At 47.1% G+C, this 12625-nt stretch overlaps 1 protein-coding gene across 1 annotated transcript in view; it reads right to left on the bottom strand.

Moving 5' to 3' along the window:
- The window catches only part of EHD3 (EH domain containing 3), a 240799-nt gene that overhangs the window by 163621 nt on the left and 64553 nt on the right, over positions 1–12625 (bottom strand). Inside the window, exon 2 of the mRNA XM_078649864.1 lies at positions 9530–9706. Within this exon, the coding sequence (XP_078505990.1) occupies positions 9530–9706 (177 nt within the window). The remainder of the gene's footprint in view (positions 1–9529; positions 9707–12625) is intronic.

The raw sequence follows: 12625 nt of genomic DNA, 5'->3' as shown, positions 1-12625 counted from the left end.
AGGTAATGGCAACTAAGAATGCGACTTTCCAAGTTAGGAATTGCAATTCGCATGAGTGTAGAGGTTCAAAAGGAGGTCCCATGAGTCTGGTAAGTACTATGTTTGTGTCTTGGAGGGATCACTCTTTTTAAGCCCCCCATGAATGCTTTAATAGCTGGTATCCTGAAGAGGGAAAGGTGTTGCCTGTTCTGAAGGTACGCTGCTATAGCAGCGAGGTGTAGTCGTATGGAAGAGTATGCTAAGTTGCATCTTTGTAAATGCAACAGGTAGCATATATTGGTTTGTGTGGAAGCGTCTAATGGGTTGATTTGGTTATTGTTGCAGTAAACAACAAATCTTTTCCATTTAGCGGCATAGCATGCGCGCGTGGTAGGTTGTCTTGCCTCCCGAATGATGTTCATGCAGTCAGGGGGCAAGTTGAGGTATCCGAACTCGAGGACCTCAGAAGCCAGATCGCTAGGTTCATCTGATTGGGATCTGGGTGTCTTATTTCTCCATGGTTCTGAGTTAGAAGATGGGGTGCTAGGCAGAGTCTTTGATGAGGAACCACTGAAAGTTCTAGGAACATCGTGTGGCGCCGCTGCCAGGGCGACTGACGCTGGAATCTGGGGACCACGGTTCGATCCCCGGCTCCGGCGGCAGGGTAGCCCAGCACCATGTGACTCTGGGCAATAGCTCGCTTAATCTTCCCGGCGGCCCCCAGCGCCTAGAGACCCTTACGGGTGATTGTGCGCTTTACAAATGTGGACTTTACTTTACCATGGTTGTCTCGCCCATGTGGGAGCAACTAGGATCAGGGTGAGCGAGTGTTTCCGCAGTTTGCGTGCCACCAGCGGGATTAGCGGTGCTGGGGGAAAGCGTACGCAAATCTGCCTGACCAGTTCATCCATATCGCATTGCCCAGAGACTGCGGATGTGGGAATCTGGCGGCAAAGTACTGGCATTTGGAGTTTTCTTTTGTGGCAAACAGGTCTACCTCTGGGTGACCCCATTACTCGAAGAATGGTTGGAGAACTTGAGGGTGAATCTCCCATTCGTGTATTTGCTGGCTGTGCCTGCTGAGCAGGTCGGCAATCTGATTGTCCTTCCCTGGAAGGTGTTCTGCGAGGAGAAAGATGTTTTTTGGGATCGCCCACCTCCATATGCTCTGCGCCAGATGAGACAGCTGTGGAGTGCGTCCCCCCCTGTTTTTGGATATAGTACATTGCGGTCATGTTGTCCGTCCGGATCAACACCGTCTTGTTGTACACGTATTTTTGAAAGGCTTTTAGGGCTAGGAAGACCGCTAGCAACTAGTCGGTTGATATGCCATCTTTTCTGTTTGTTGGTCCAGAGCCCTTGTACTGTGTATTGGAGGAGATGGGCTCTCCAGCCTGTTAGTGATGCGTCCGCTGTTAGTACTAGCTGTGGAACTGGCTCTTGGAACAGTCGCCCCTTGGAAAGGTTTTGTGGGTTCCACCACTGCAGAGAGTTGTGAGAGCGACTGTCCACCAACACTAGGTCTTTTAGTTGTCCATGAGCCTGGTTCCATTGCCGTGCAAGGCATTCCTGTAATGGGCACATCTGAAGTCTGGCATGGGGGACAATGAATATGCAGGAGGCCATCGTGCCCATTAGCTTCATGAAGACTTGAGCTGGCAGGGAGTGTTGTGGCTGGAATTTGCGAATAAGTGTCTGCATGCTGGCTATCCTTGCTGTGTTTGGATATGCCTTTGCCACCGAGGTATCTATCGTGGCTCCCAGGTATTGTTGTATATGGGAAGGTTGCAGATGCGATTTTGCGTAGTTGACTGAAAAGCAGAGGCTGTGCAGCAACTGGATTGTTTGTGACGTGTGTGCTGCACACTCGTGGTACGATTTCGCTTGTATTAGCCAATCGTCTAGGTAAGGGTACACATGGACGTGTTGCCTCCTTAGATGTGCAGCCACTGTCGCTAAGCATTTTGTAAACACTCTTGGAGCCGTGGTAACCCCGAAGGGCAAAACCTTGAATTGTTAGTGTTGCCCCTGTATTGTGAATCGGAGGTATTTTCTGTGGGCTGGATGGATGGGTATGTGGAAGTACGCATCTTTGAGGTTTAGTGTTGCTAGGAAGTCTCCCTGTTGTAGCAACGGGAGCACTTGTTGTAGAGTGATCATATGAAAGTGCTCCGACAGTATGTATTGATTTAGGGGCCTGAGGTCCAGTATCGGCCCGAGTGAACCGTCCTTTTTGGGAATAAGGAAGTATAGGGAGTATACTCCTGTTCCTTGCTGATGGAAAGGGACTGGCTCTATGGCCCCCTTTTCCAGCATGCTTTTCACCTCTTGTTGAAGTAGGGTGATGTGTTCCATGGACATAGGACGATATCTGGGTGGTATGTTTGGTGGCGTAGAAGTGAGTTCTAGGCAATAACCAGACTGGATAATTTCTCTTACCCACCTGTCTGTGGTGATAGAGTGCCAGACAGGTAGGAACTGTTGAAGCCTGCCTCCGACTGGTGTTAAGTGTTCCGGAGGCAGCGGAAGAGTCACCGTTTTGTGGAGGCGGAGGCTCTGGTGTTATTGCCTCCACGCCCCCTTCCCTTAGGATTGTTACCTCTGTAACCGCCTCTGTGTTCTTTGTGAAGGAACCTTGTGTGTTACCTTTATAGGAGGTAGAGGTTTGTGAAGCATTTCCTCGCGTGTTTGCTCTATATGAGGAGCGCCGAAAGGAGCCCCTATGTTGCAGAAACTGCAGTGCACCCATGGATTTAGCTGTTTCTGTGTCCTTTTTCATTTTGTCCAGGATGGTGTCCACCGCGGGACCAAATAAAAAGTCAGGGTTAACTGGTTGGTTTAAAATGGTGGATTGGACGTCATTCTTAAAGCCGGAGACCCTTAGCCATGCATGTCTGCGGAGAAGGACACTAGTATTGATGGCCCTGGCTGCGGTGTCTGCAGCATCCAGTGCACATTTAATGGAGGTGTTGGAGATGAACTTCCCCTCCTGGATAAGATTATTTGCTTGTGCTTTAAATGGCTCTGGCAAATGTTGCATAAGGGTTTCTAGCTGATCGTAATGTGCTCTATCGTAACGAGCTAGCAGTGCCTGTGTGTTAGCTATTCTCCAAGAGTTGGAAGCTTGTGCAGCTACTCTTTTGCCGGAAGCCTCTAGGATTTTGGACTCCTTATCGGGGGGAGCTGCTTCCCCTGTAGTTTGGGAGTTGGCCCGTTTTCGTGCATTAGCAACCACTAGGGAGTCTAGAGGTAGTTGACCCTTGATATAGGTGGGGTCAGTAGGAGCCGGCCTATACTTATTTTCTACCCTGGGATTAATTACCCGTGCTCTGGCGGTGTCCTTGAAGATGTCAGGTGCATGTTTGAGGACGCCCTTCAGCATTGGAAGTGTTTTGACAGTCTTCTCTGCTGTTGTGAAAGTGTCAAAGAGGAAGTCCTCTTCTACAGGGTCACTGTGCATGTCCACGTTGTGGAACTGTGCTGCCCTGTCTAGGAGTTGGTAAAAGACCACTGTGTCATCAGTAGGTGATGGTTTAGTAGGGTAAGTGGACACATCTGGGATAGGATGTGTATCATAGGGGTCTGTTGGCTCCTCCCAGAGTTCCGCTGGATCAGGATCCTGAGGAAAGTCATATAGAGGCTGTGGTTCATACCCTGTGTCCCCCTCATCGTCATCGTGGTTAGAAGGCGAGGTAGGTGCATGTGGTTTGGAGGGCATGATAGGTTGAAAAGGGAGTGCGGGCCTAGTGGCAGAAGTGCCAAAGTCCTTTTTCTTGAGTGGGATAGGTGAGTTAGGAGCAAAGTCCAAAGGTCTTTTCCCTATGCAAGATGGTAACTTTCCCAGTATCTGGGTTAATGTAAATCTTTGCCTGGTCCTCGGATGGATCTGGGTGGAATAGTTCTTACTCTACAGTCCTGGGTTTAGGCTTGGACCGTTTAGGGTCGACAGAGGCAGGTTTGTCGACGACCTTTGGTGTTTAGCCGGATTTCTTGGGTTCGGGCCCTGATTTGGGCTCGAGTTGTTGTTTCGGGTCGACGGGAACTTTTGGGTCGACACGTTTGTGCTCCGTAGGCTTCTTAGGGTGCGATCCTTTTCCCGGGGTGAGAGCCTTTTCCCGGGTCGACAGTCTTTTTCGGATCGACCGGTGTCTTTGGAGCTGTTGCCTTTGGGTCGACAGGTTTTTCCGGCTTCGGTACGGCACCGGATCGACGGTTTCTGGAACCGGAGGCTTGGTCGGTTCGACGACCTGGTTCGTTTCGACGCCCTTCGGTTGCGTGCCCTTTTTCGGGTCAACCGATTTTTTGGGGTCAACGGATTTTGGCTGATCGGCCTTTGCGGGGTCGATAGTCTTCTTTGGCTCAACAGTTCTCGGCTGTGCGTCTTTTTTGGATCGACGGCCTTTGGATCGACGATCCTTGGGTCGGTAACCTTCTTCGGCTCTAGAACCTTCTTCGGAGCGATGGTACTGGGCCCTGGGGTTTCGGAAGGTTTCGATTTTGGAGCCGGGCCGGAAGGCGGGGCTGACGAAAGTCTTTTTTGATCTTGGCTAAGGCCTGTTGGCGATGCCTCGACCGGAGCCTTTGGCGAGGGGTCACTTGGTGTCAGGGGCACTGTACTCCCGATTTGGCCCGACGGTAGTCGGAGTAGTCCTTGACTGTGACGATCTCTAGGTCAGAGTCTTGAGCGTAGGCCAGCTCCTGGTCATCATCGAAGATGTTGTCCGGTTCCGGTGCCCGTCGCTGCATTTCTTGCCTGTCGGCCCTTCGGATCCGTATAGTCTTTTTTGATCGGAACTGGGCGCAGGCCGGGCAGGTTTCTTCCCTATGGTCTGGGGAAAGGCACTTGTTGCATACTGAGTGTCGATCATTATGGGGGAACTTTGAATTGCATTGGGGGCACCTTTTGAAAGGGCTTCTTTCCATCGACGGTCGGCTCACGTGGCGTCGAAAAGGCCCAGAGGGCCGCGTCGACGACCGGATCGATATGGAAAGCTGTATCGAGTAGAGAGGTACCGAGCGGAACAATACCGACGAAGTCGAAGGCCTTTAGAAAAGTTTTGTTTCGATTCAGAGTAGGAGTATAGGAGTTTGCATCCGAACCCAATGGCGGAAAAAAAAATCTGAGCATGGAAAGGATGCCCATGCGCACTGTAGTCCAGGGGAGGAGTCACCAACCTCGTGATACTTCAAAGACTCTTCCAGGACAACAAAGTGCAATCATCCGGACCCAACACTAGGCGGCGATCTATGCACAGATATGAATTCAGCAGCCCACATGTTATGTTATGTTATGTTACGTTGTTTTTGTATAGCGTACGGCTACTCACTAGGAGTGTCCCGACGCTTTTCCACCAGTGACTCATAAAAAGGTAACACAACACAGCTAAAACCAAAAACATAAGAAAAATAGAAAGAAACAATTTAATAACAGAACAGGCTAAGCATTAAAAAGCCAAGTCTTCAGGCTCCTCCTAAACTGAAGCAGATTGGCAGTACTGCGCAACGCAAGTGGAAGCGAATTCCACATCTGGGGAGCTCGACAGCTAAAGGATCGCCCTCCAGCGCGAGCCTTCTTCACCCGTGGAACCACAGCTTTAAAGAGGGATTCCGAGCGGAGAGAGCGGACTGGATGATAAAAGTGCAGTCTCCGCTGGCTAAGGCCTCGAACATGTGATGTCGACGGAGGCATGCCAAAAAGCATTGAACTCTGGCATCGCCGCGGGAGGCGGGTGTGTCAGCCCGGTTCAGGCTGATACAGCTCAAAATACTGCACAGGGTATATTACACCAGGACCTCACTACACAAAATGCATAGGGCGGAAACCCCGTACTGCCTTAGAGAATGTGGGGAGGAAGGAACATTGCTACACACGCTTTGGGAATGTCCCCTTATCTTGAATTACTGGCGGCAAATCATGCGCACTATTTCTCAGACCCTTGATACTTCAATACCGCCAGACCCCCGTCTGTGCCTTCTGAATGTGTGGGAGGGGGTTGACCTGACACACCGGAGCCAGCAGTGGGTCACTATTGGGACTATGGTGGCCAAGCGCGATATTGCGCAGAGGTGGGGTGTAGCAGAAATACCTACGCTGACATTGTGGTGCAGAACGATGGACAAACTGATGATTGTTGAACGTGCTGTGTACAAAATGAGAGCTAACCCGCGCAAGTGGAATGCAATTTGGGTGGCATGGAATAAGTATAGGGGGGATCTATGCGAGCCGCTTCCTGAAGATGAGGGCGATAGCTCGGACGAGGAAGAAGACCTGGAAGACTAGATTAGAGGGAAAGGGTGGGCGGACTGGGGAAGTTGGGGGTTGAGTGCCAGGGACACCAGTTTAGCGGGCGTGGGGAGGGGGAGAGGTGGTACCATAGGAACCTGGTTCTAACAAGTGACATTGGGGATGCGTGGGAGGATTCAATGTGACTGTCCTTATTGGCATGAGTCTAAAGTTTATGGTTGTTTGTTATGTAAAGTAAAAAACAGTAAGACGTCTTATCACCTATTGATGTATCCTGATTGCCTTCTATAATGTATCAAACGTTCGCTGCCGGACCGGAGGGTTGTCGGCTGAATAGCTGTGTCACAATATGATGCCATGACTGATCAAGAATTACTTCCTTTCACTGTGATGCACAATTACTGTCTGTTTGGCAAATGCTAATAAAGTCTTACCAAAAAAAAAAAAAAAAAAAAAAAAAAAAAGCATTGAACTCCCTGAAGCAGACCAGGTGCACAGCCCTGTGCTCAAGGCCCCTGACTTTTCCAAAGAATTCAAAGTACAAACGGATGCCTCAGAGCATGGTGTAGGGCCAGTAGTGTCACAGCTTATTGAAGAGAGCCTGGACCAACCTGATGCTTTCATCTTCAAGAGGGACTAGCATGTTAAGACCAGTCAGCCTTACGGGTGTCTCCCCTCCCAAAAACGTTCTGCCTGGTTTGCCTCACTTTTTGTTGAACCGTTTTTGTTGGCCTTAGGACTCTGGGCACTTTCACTGCTAACCAGTGCTATAGGGCATGGGCTCACTGTTCTAAAACATGGTAACATTGGTGTATCCACAATTAGCATATTTTATTTACTTATTAGTCCCTAGTAACATGCACTATATGTACCCAGGCCTGTAAATTAAATACTACTAGCTGGCCTACAGCAACAATTGTGTCACCCACTTAAGTATCCCTCTAAACAGGCCTGTCACTACAGAGCATGTATGTGCAGTTTGACTGCCATGTCGACTTGGCATTTAAATACCTTGCCAAGCCTTAACCTCCAATTTTATTACACGTCACCCCTAAGGTAGGCACTAAATAGCCCATAGGGCAGGTTGCTGTGTAAGTACAAGGCAGGGCATATACTTTTTAGTTTGACATGTCCAGGTAGTGAAAAACTCCCAAATTTGTTTTCACTACTGTCAACCGTTACCCTCTCATAGGTTTTAAGACCGGGGATTCCTTATTACATTTAAGAAGTGTAAATCCCAATTAAGAAGGAGCAAAACTGTCATGTTTGGTACCTATGGAGCTTTAAAAATGGCTATTTTAATAGAAAATGTCCGCTTTGCTGCTCTTAAACTCTGTGTGCCTGCTGCTTGTCTCCAATAGAAGTCTGTGGTGGGTGACAGCTGAGATTTGTGCATTCCCTCCAGACAGCCACACACAAAGGGAGCTTCGGTGTGACCAATAGGCCCTCAACATCCTGATGGGCCTTCTTGGGAAGAATGGGAGGAAGGAGCTGGACACAGCCTCTCACTTACACCTGAATAGGTTGTGTCCCGTCACCACCCAAAGGACTGCTTCACCCCCTGGAGGGTGTCTGAAGCCAGAGCAGGAAGGGAGGAGCTCTGTGCATTTCAAAGATCCTCTTTGAAGTTACCCCCACTTCAAAGTCACCACTGGGTATAAGAATTAGACTTCTGACCTTACCAGTTCAGTAAACTTCTAGATCTGTGGGTACACTATCAGGAAGAAGGACTGCTGTGCTGCCAAATGGCTGCCACTCTGCAGGTCTGTGGCTCTGGAAAAAAGAACTGCTTTTCTGCTGTGTGGACCTGCCTGCTGCCCTGTCTTCCTAGGTGAGAAGTGCTGGACCTGCACCTCTTGAACCCAGAGAGACTCCAAGGCCTTGTCTGCTTGCCTCCTGTTCTGAAGTCTCCGGGACATCAAAGACATCCAGCATATCGGTAACAGCACCTGAACTCTGCCATTTCTGAGTCCTACCATGCCAAGAAGTGCTAATCCAGTCCGGGGCCCTGTGAAGTGGGTTTTCTGTGCTACCTCTTCAAAATCCATGCATCGCTATTGTTGCGCCAGTTGGAACAGACGCATCTCCTTCAGCACAGATGCATCTACTGCTTTGAGGACATCGCATCTTGATTCACGCAGATTGGAACCGATGCATTGCCGCCAATGCACGCTTCCTCTGCTTCATGCATTGGCCCAGTCGAAGGTGCAACAAGATACTTTTTAGGCAGGACAAGGTTGGATACTGTATCGGATCTGTGCACCAGCACGGTCGGCCTAAACTTTTGATTTATCCTGGTCAAGCCCCACAAGATAGCCCCAGTGGTGCATTATGCTTGTAAGCACCGTATTCGCAGATATTCTTTTAAAGTTCATAAGTTCAGTTCTACTTATTGGATTTTTGTCATTTTTATCTTGTTTTGTTCATTACATTAAGCTCTATTTTTCTGACTGGTGTGGATGATTTTTGTGTGGCGTTTTCACTTTAAGTATTGCGCAAGTACTTTACACGTTGCCTCATAAGTGAAGCCTGACTGCTCTGTGCCAAGCTACCAGAGGGTGAGCACATGTTAATTTAGGGTGTTTATCGGACTTACCCGGACTACTATTGTGCTCCCTACTTGGCATTGTGCATACTTCTGCCAATTAGAGACCCAGAAAGCCCACCAAAGGCAGAAATCGCCACCTAAACATATGTGAATTTTATTTAGGACTATGTAATAAAGTATTACACTCATTCACATTTCTGTGATTGGGCCGTTATGTGTAAAATGTATTTCTTGTGGTGAATCTTTTGTGAATATAACTATTATGATCGAAGTGTTTTAAACTTTACACACTGCAGAAGGAAAACCTCAAGTCACGCATTTCCAAAGAAAGAACCAAGCATATGATATACAAGGGTTAGACATTCGAACACATAGAAGTTAAAAATTACATCAATGGAAAATATAAATACCTGCAATATAATCTATAAGAACAGTTGAAGTCAATCTTTCATTACAAAGGGATAGTGAAGGTTAACACCCATACTTAATAATGCATCCAAATGTCTTCAAAGCGGTGGTCAGGAGAATTTGACAAATTATACAGACTACAAAATCCACGATTTCTTTTTGTTTCCATAGTAATGAAACATGTTGAAGTGGAGCTCAGTCTTCATTTATAGTCCAATGAAGGACCCTGTGGGTTTCAGAGCTGTAGAGTAGCAGCCTTTCTGGAAATCTAGTACAGTAAACCTTAATCGAAAACAGGATTGGTCTTCAATGACCATTCTGGTCTACAGATACAACTGGATTCAACTCACCTGTTCAAAAAGGCATTGCCGAAAGCATTCAGTTTCCTGAAGGGCTTCTTTGGGTCAACCACCAATGCATTCCCAGGTATGACACCTTCCACTTCACCCTGCATCACTGCGATGAACGAGTCAGTAGTGGGCTCAGGACCGATCCTCATGCCGGGAAAATCCTGTTCTAGAAGGTACCTGCCCAAACAGAGAAAGATATAAATAAGATATTCTGCATACCATATTCAGGACTGAGTGCAACCAAGAAAATATGGAGTGCTGCCCAATGACTGAGAATGTGAACATCAGGGTACTATCAACACTTTTATCAAGAAGGCATGACTCCAATTAGTTGTCCATTGGTAGCGGAGTAATGCTCAATTACTGGGCCCTGGCTTTATATGTTAATATGGACGTCTTTGCTGCTAGGGTGCAAAGGGAATTCAAAGATTAGCCTATTTACTGTTTGGCTAGGGAAGCAGTAAAATAGGGAACCTGATTTATCCCTTCACTTCCCAGACCACTCCTGGGGCTGGAAATTCCATAAGAGTTTAGAGGGCACCCTTAGAGTATCACCTAGGGGTGTCTCTGAATGTATCTGAAAAGGCCTAAAACTTTCCTTTTTTAATGGCATTGGTAGCTTGCCTGGTGGCAAAATTCTATTGTTCATAAAGAACTGAAATTCCTCACTTCGTCCCATCTATTCCCTTCTGGCACTGCAAAGGAACTTCGTAGAAATTGCTCCTCTTGGTGGAGAGGACTGTAAAGCCCCCAAACCCTCCCCGGGACCAAACAGTATTAAGAGTTGTGAGAATACATGCCTTGTTTGCATTGGACTTTTCCCATTTGCCAGTTCCTTGCCAATCAAGCTCTGCAGGCCTTTCTGTGAGTGTAGATAAACAATAACTCCCACTGCAAGGGGATTACTACAAGCTGCTTCTCCCTCCCTTTGCTTAAATAGACAGAGTTTCACCACCCAGGGACAACTCTGCCTTCCGCAGGGCTGTGCACTCTGCTAGTTTACACAATGCAGTCCATGTTGTTTTAAGTTAAGAAAAATATATACATTAGACTAGACCATAATAGGGTAAATATACATTTAATATTATAAAGAAAGAACATAGTTTTGAACATTTCTTAAATTTCCCAAGAGAGTCCATCTTGAACAAAGCCTGCATGTGTGCCGCCACTTCAGGACAGGAGGGTAGCTGACTAACACCATTGTGCAGCGTTGCTGATCACACGATTTCATAGCATGTGTGCCTATACAGTTTCACTGCTCGTGCCTGGAAGTCAACAATCAACACTTTTCTATAGTCTTCTGGACGTAGTAAAACCTATATACATGCATGCACAGACAATAAAAAGCGCATAGCTTTGCACTTGTTCCAAGTATGATTGGTTTGTGTGTCCTGCCTCCGGGATAGGTGGGAGCATGGCTGTGTCGTCACCACCGGGGAGGGGTGGGGGGGGGGAGATCCAGTTGGGGTTTTCTTTTTGGTTACTGTTTATTGTTGCGACTCTGCTTAGCTTGGTGCCTAGGAACTGCTATGGCTTCAAGCACCTTTCCTTGATTGCTTCTGGACAGTGTTTCTTTGGTCCATTGGGAAGGCACGAGCGTTGTGTCTGTCCGTACCTGATGTAGCGTGTACTATCGTGGACTGCTTACAGCATTTTCATTACAGCTTATTACACTCCCCTGTGTGGGATTTGTGGCGGGGTTGTCGCCTATTCCCTTTCTTTTCCCCCTTTCCTCCCTTCCCCTTTTTCCTCTGAATAAATACAATAAAAATATATTTTACAAAAAAAAAAAAAGCGCATAGCCCCATCAAACTTCAAGGTTAAACATGGGAGCTCAACACAACCCACATAGCTCAACACAATAAATCGCATAGTGGTGCAAAGAAATACTCACTTCTAACACCACACTCTAAACCTCCTGCTTGATGCAAACTCAACACTTACCTTTAGCAGAACTAATCCATAAACAAATACCCCACTTAACAACACATTTACCTCACATGCTAGCGCCTGGTAGAGACTATGAAGACATCCAAGTAACATGGGCATGAAAGAGCTTTCTAAACATTCAGGTCTTCAAAATTCAAACGGGGCCAAGTAAACAATAGATTCATCGATGATCTCATTCCTGACTTCTTAATTACTGTACGAGTTTGCAGGACATACAGGAAGAAATATTTTGACACTAAATATGTGGTTGGATTCCAAGCACAATCCAAAGTAATGTACATTTTGAAATGAATTAGGTTAACTTTTTTGGGAACAATGGTCCCAATAATATAAACTTCACACGTCACTATGCATTGCTGGGTTACGGCACTCATGGAAAGTGGAGGCTGCTTTATTTGTGGTTTTGTTTCAGTGTCAACACAGCCTAAGACTCTACCATCATGATACGATTATGCCCCACACAAAGGAACTTTCAAACTCTACCCTTCTAGGAAGTCTACTTTCAAGAAGAGGCGGATACTGCTGGCTGGTTAGGGTAGGACTCATCTACTTTCAGGAAATAAATGTTGCAGCGAGCCCAGATAAAAGGGTATCAGGATCTCGGTCTCATCACCATTCAGCTTACGCAGATTAAGACCAATTCAGTTTGCAACCTTTGCAGGCAGCCATTGTAGAAACACACACGCTCATCACCAGTGATTTTAAGGATGGTTTGTGCATCATCCGCAAACATTAAAACACTGTGAAACCAAAATACTGGCCAAAATGTGCTAGAGGAATCAGCTACAAACTGAAAAGTAATGGTGAAAAAATGCAGCACAGGGGAACGCAGCATTCAATGGTCTGGCCATATATAAACAAGGCGAGAGTACCACTTGTTGGAATCTAATGGCCAAGAAGTCTCCAGATCAGGCAAGAGCAGAGTCCTTGTTATAGAGGACCCGAATTCTGACTAATGGAACCTGGTGGTCTACTGTGTCAAAAGCCGCTGACAGATCCAATAAGATCAGAAAAGAGAAGACATAGTCATTGAACCACCAATGTACTTCGAGAAGGGCAGCTATCCCAACCAATTCTGTGATGCACCCGGGAAAGGAAACCCGCCTGCACAGGAGACCATAGTTCACAACAGGATTACATTTTCAG

Source organism: Lissotriton helveticus, chromosome 6 (assembly GCF_964261635.1).
Source record: "Lissotriton helveticus chromosome 6, aLisHel1.1, whole genome shotgun sequence".
NCBI classification, from domain to species: domain Eukaryota; kingdom Metazoa; phylum Chordata; class Amphibia; order Caudata; family Salamandridae; genus Lissotriton; species Lissotriton helveticus.
This window is presented reverse-complemented; position numbering and strand designations above follow the sequence as displayed.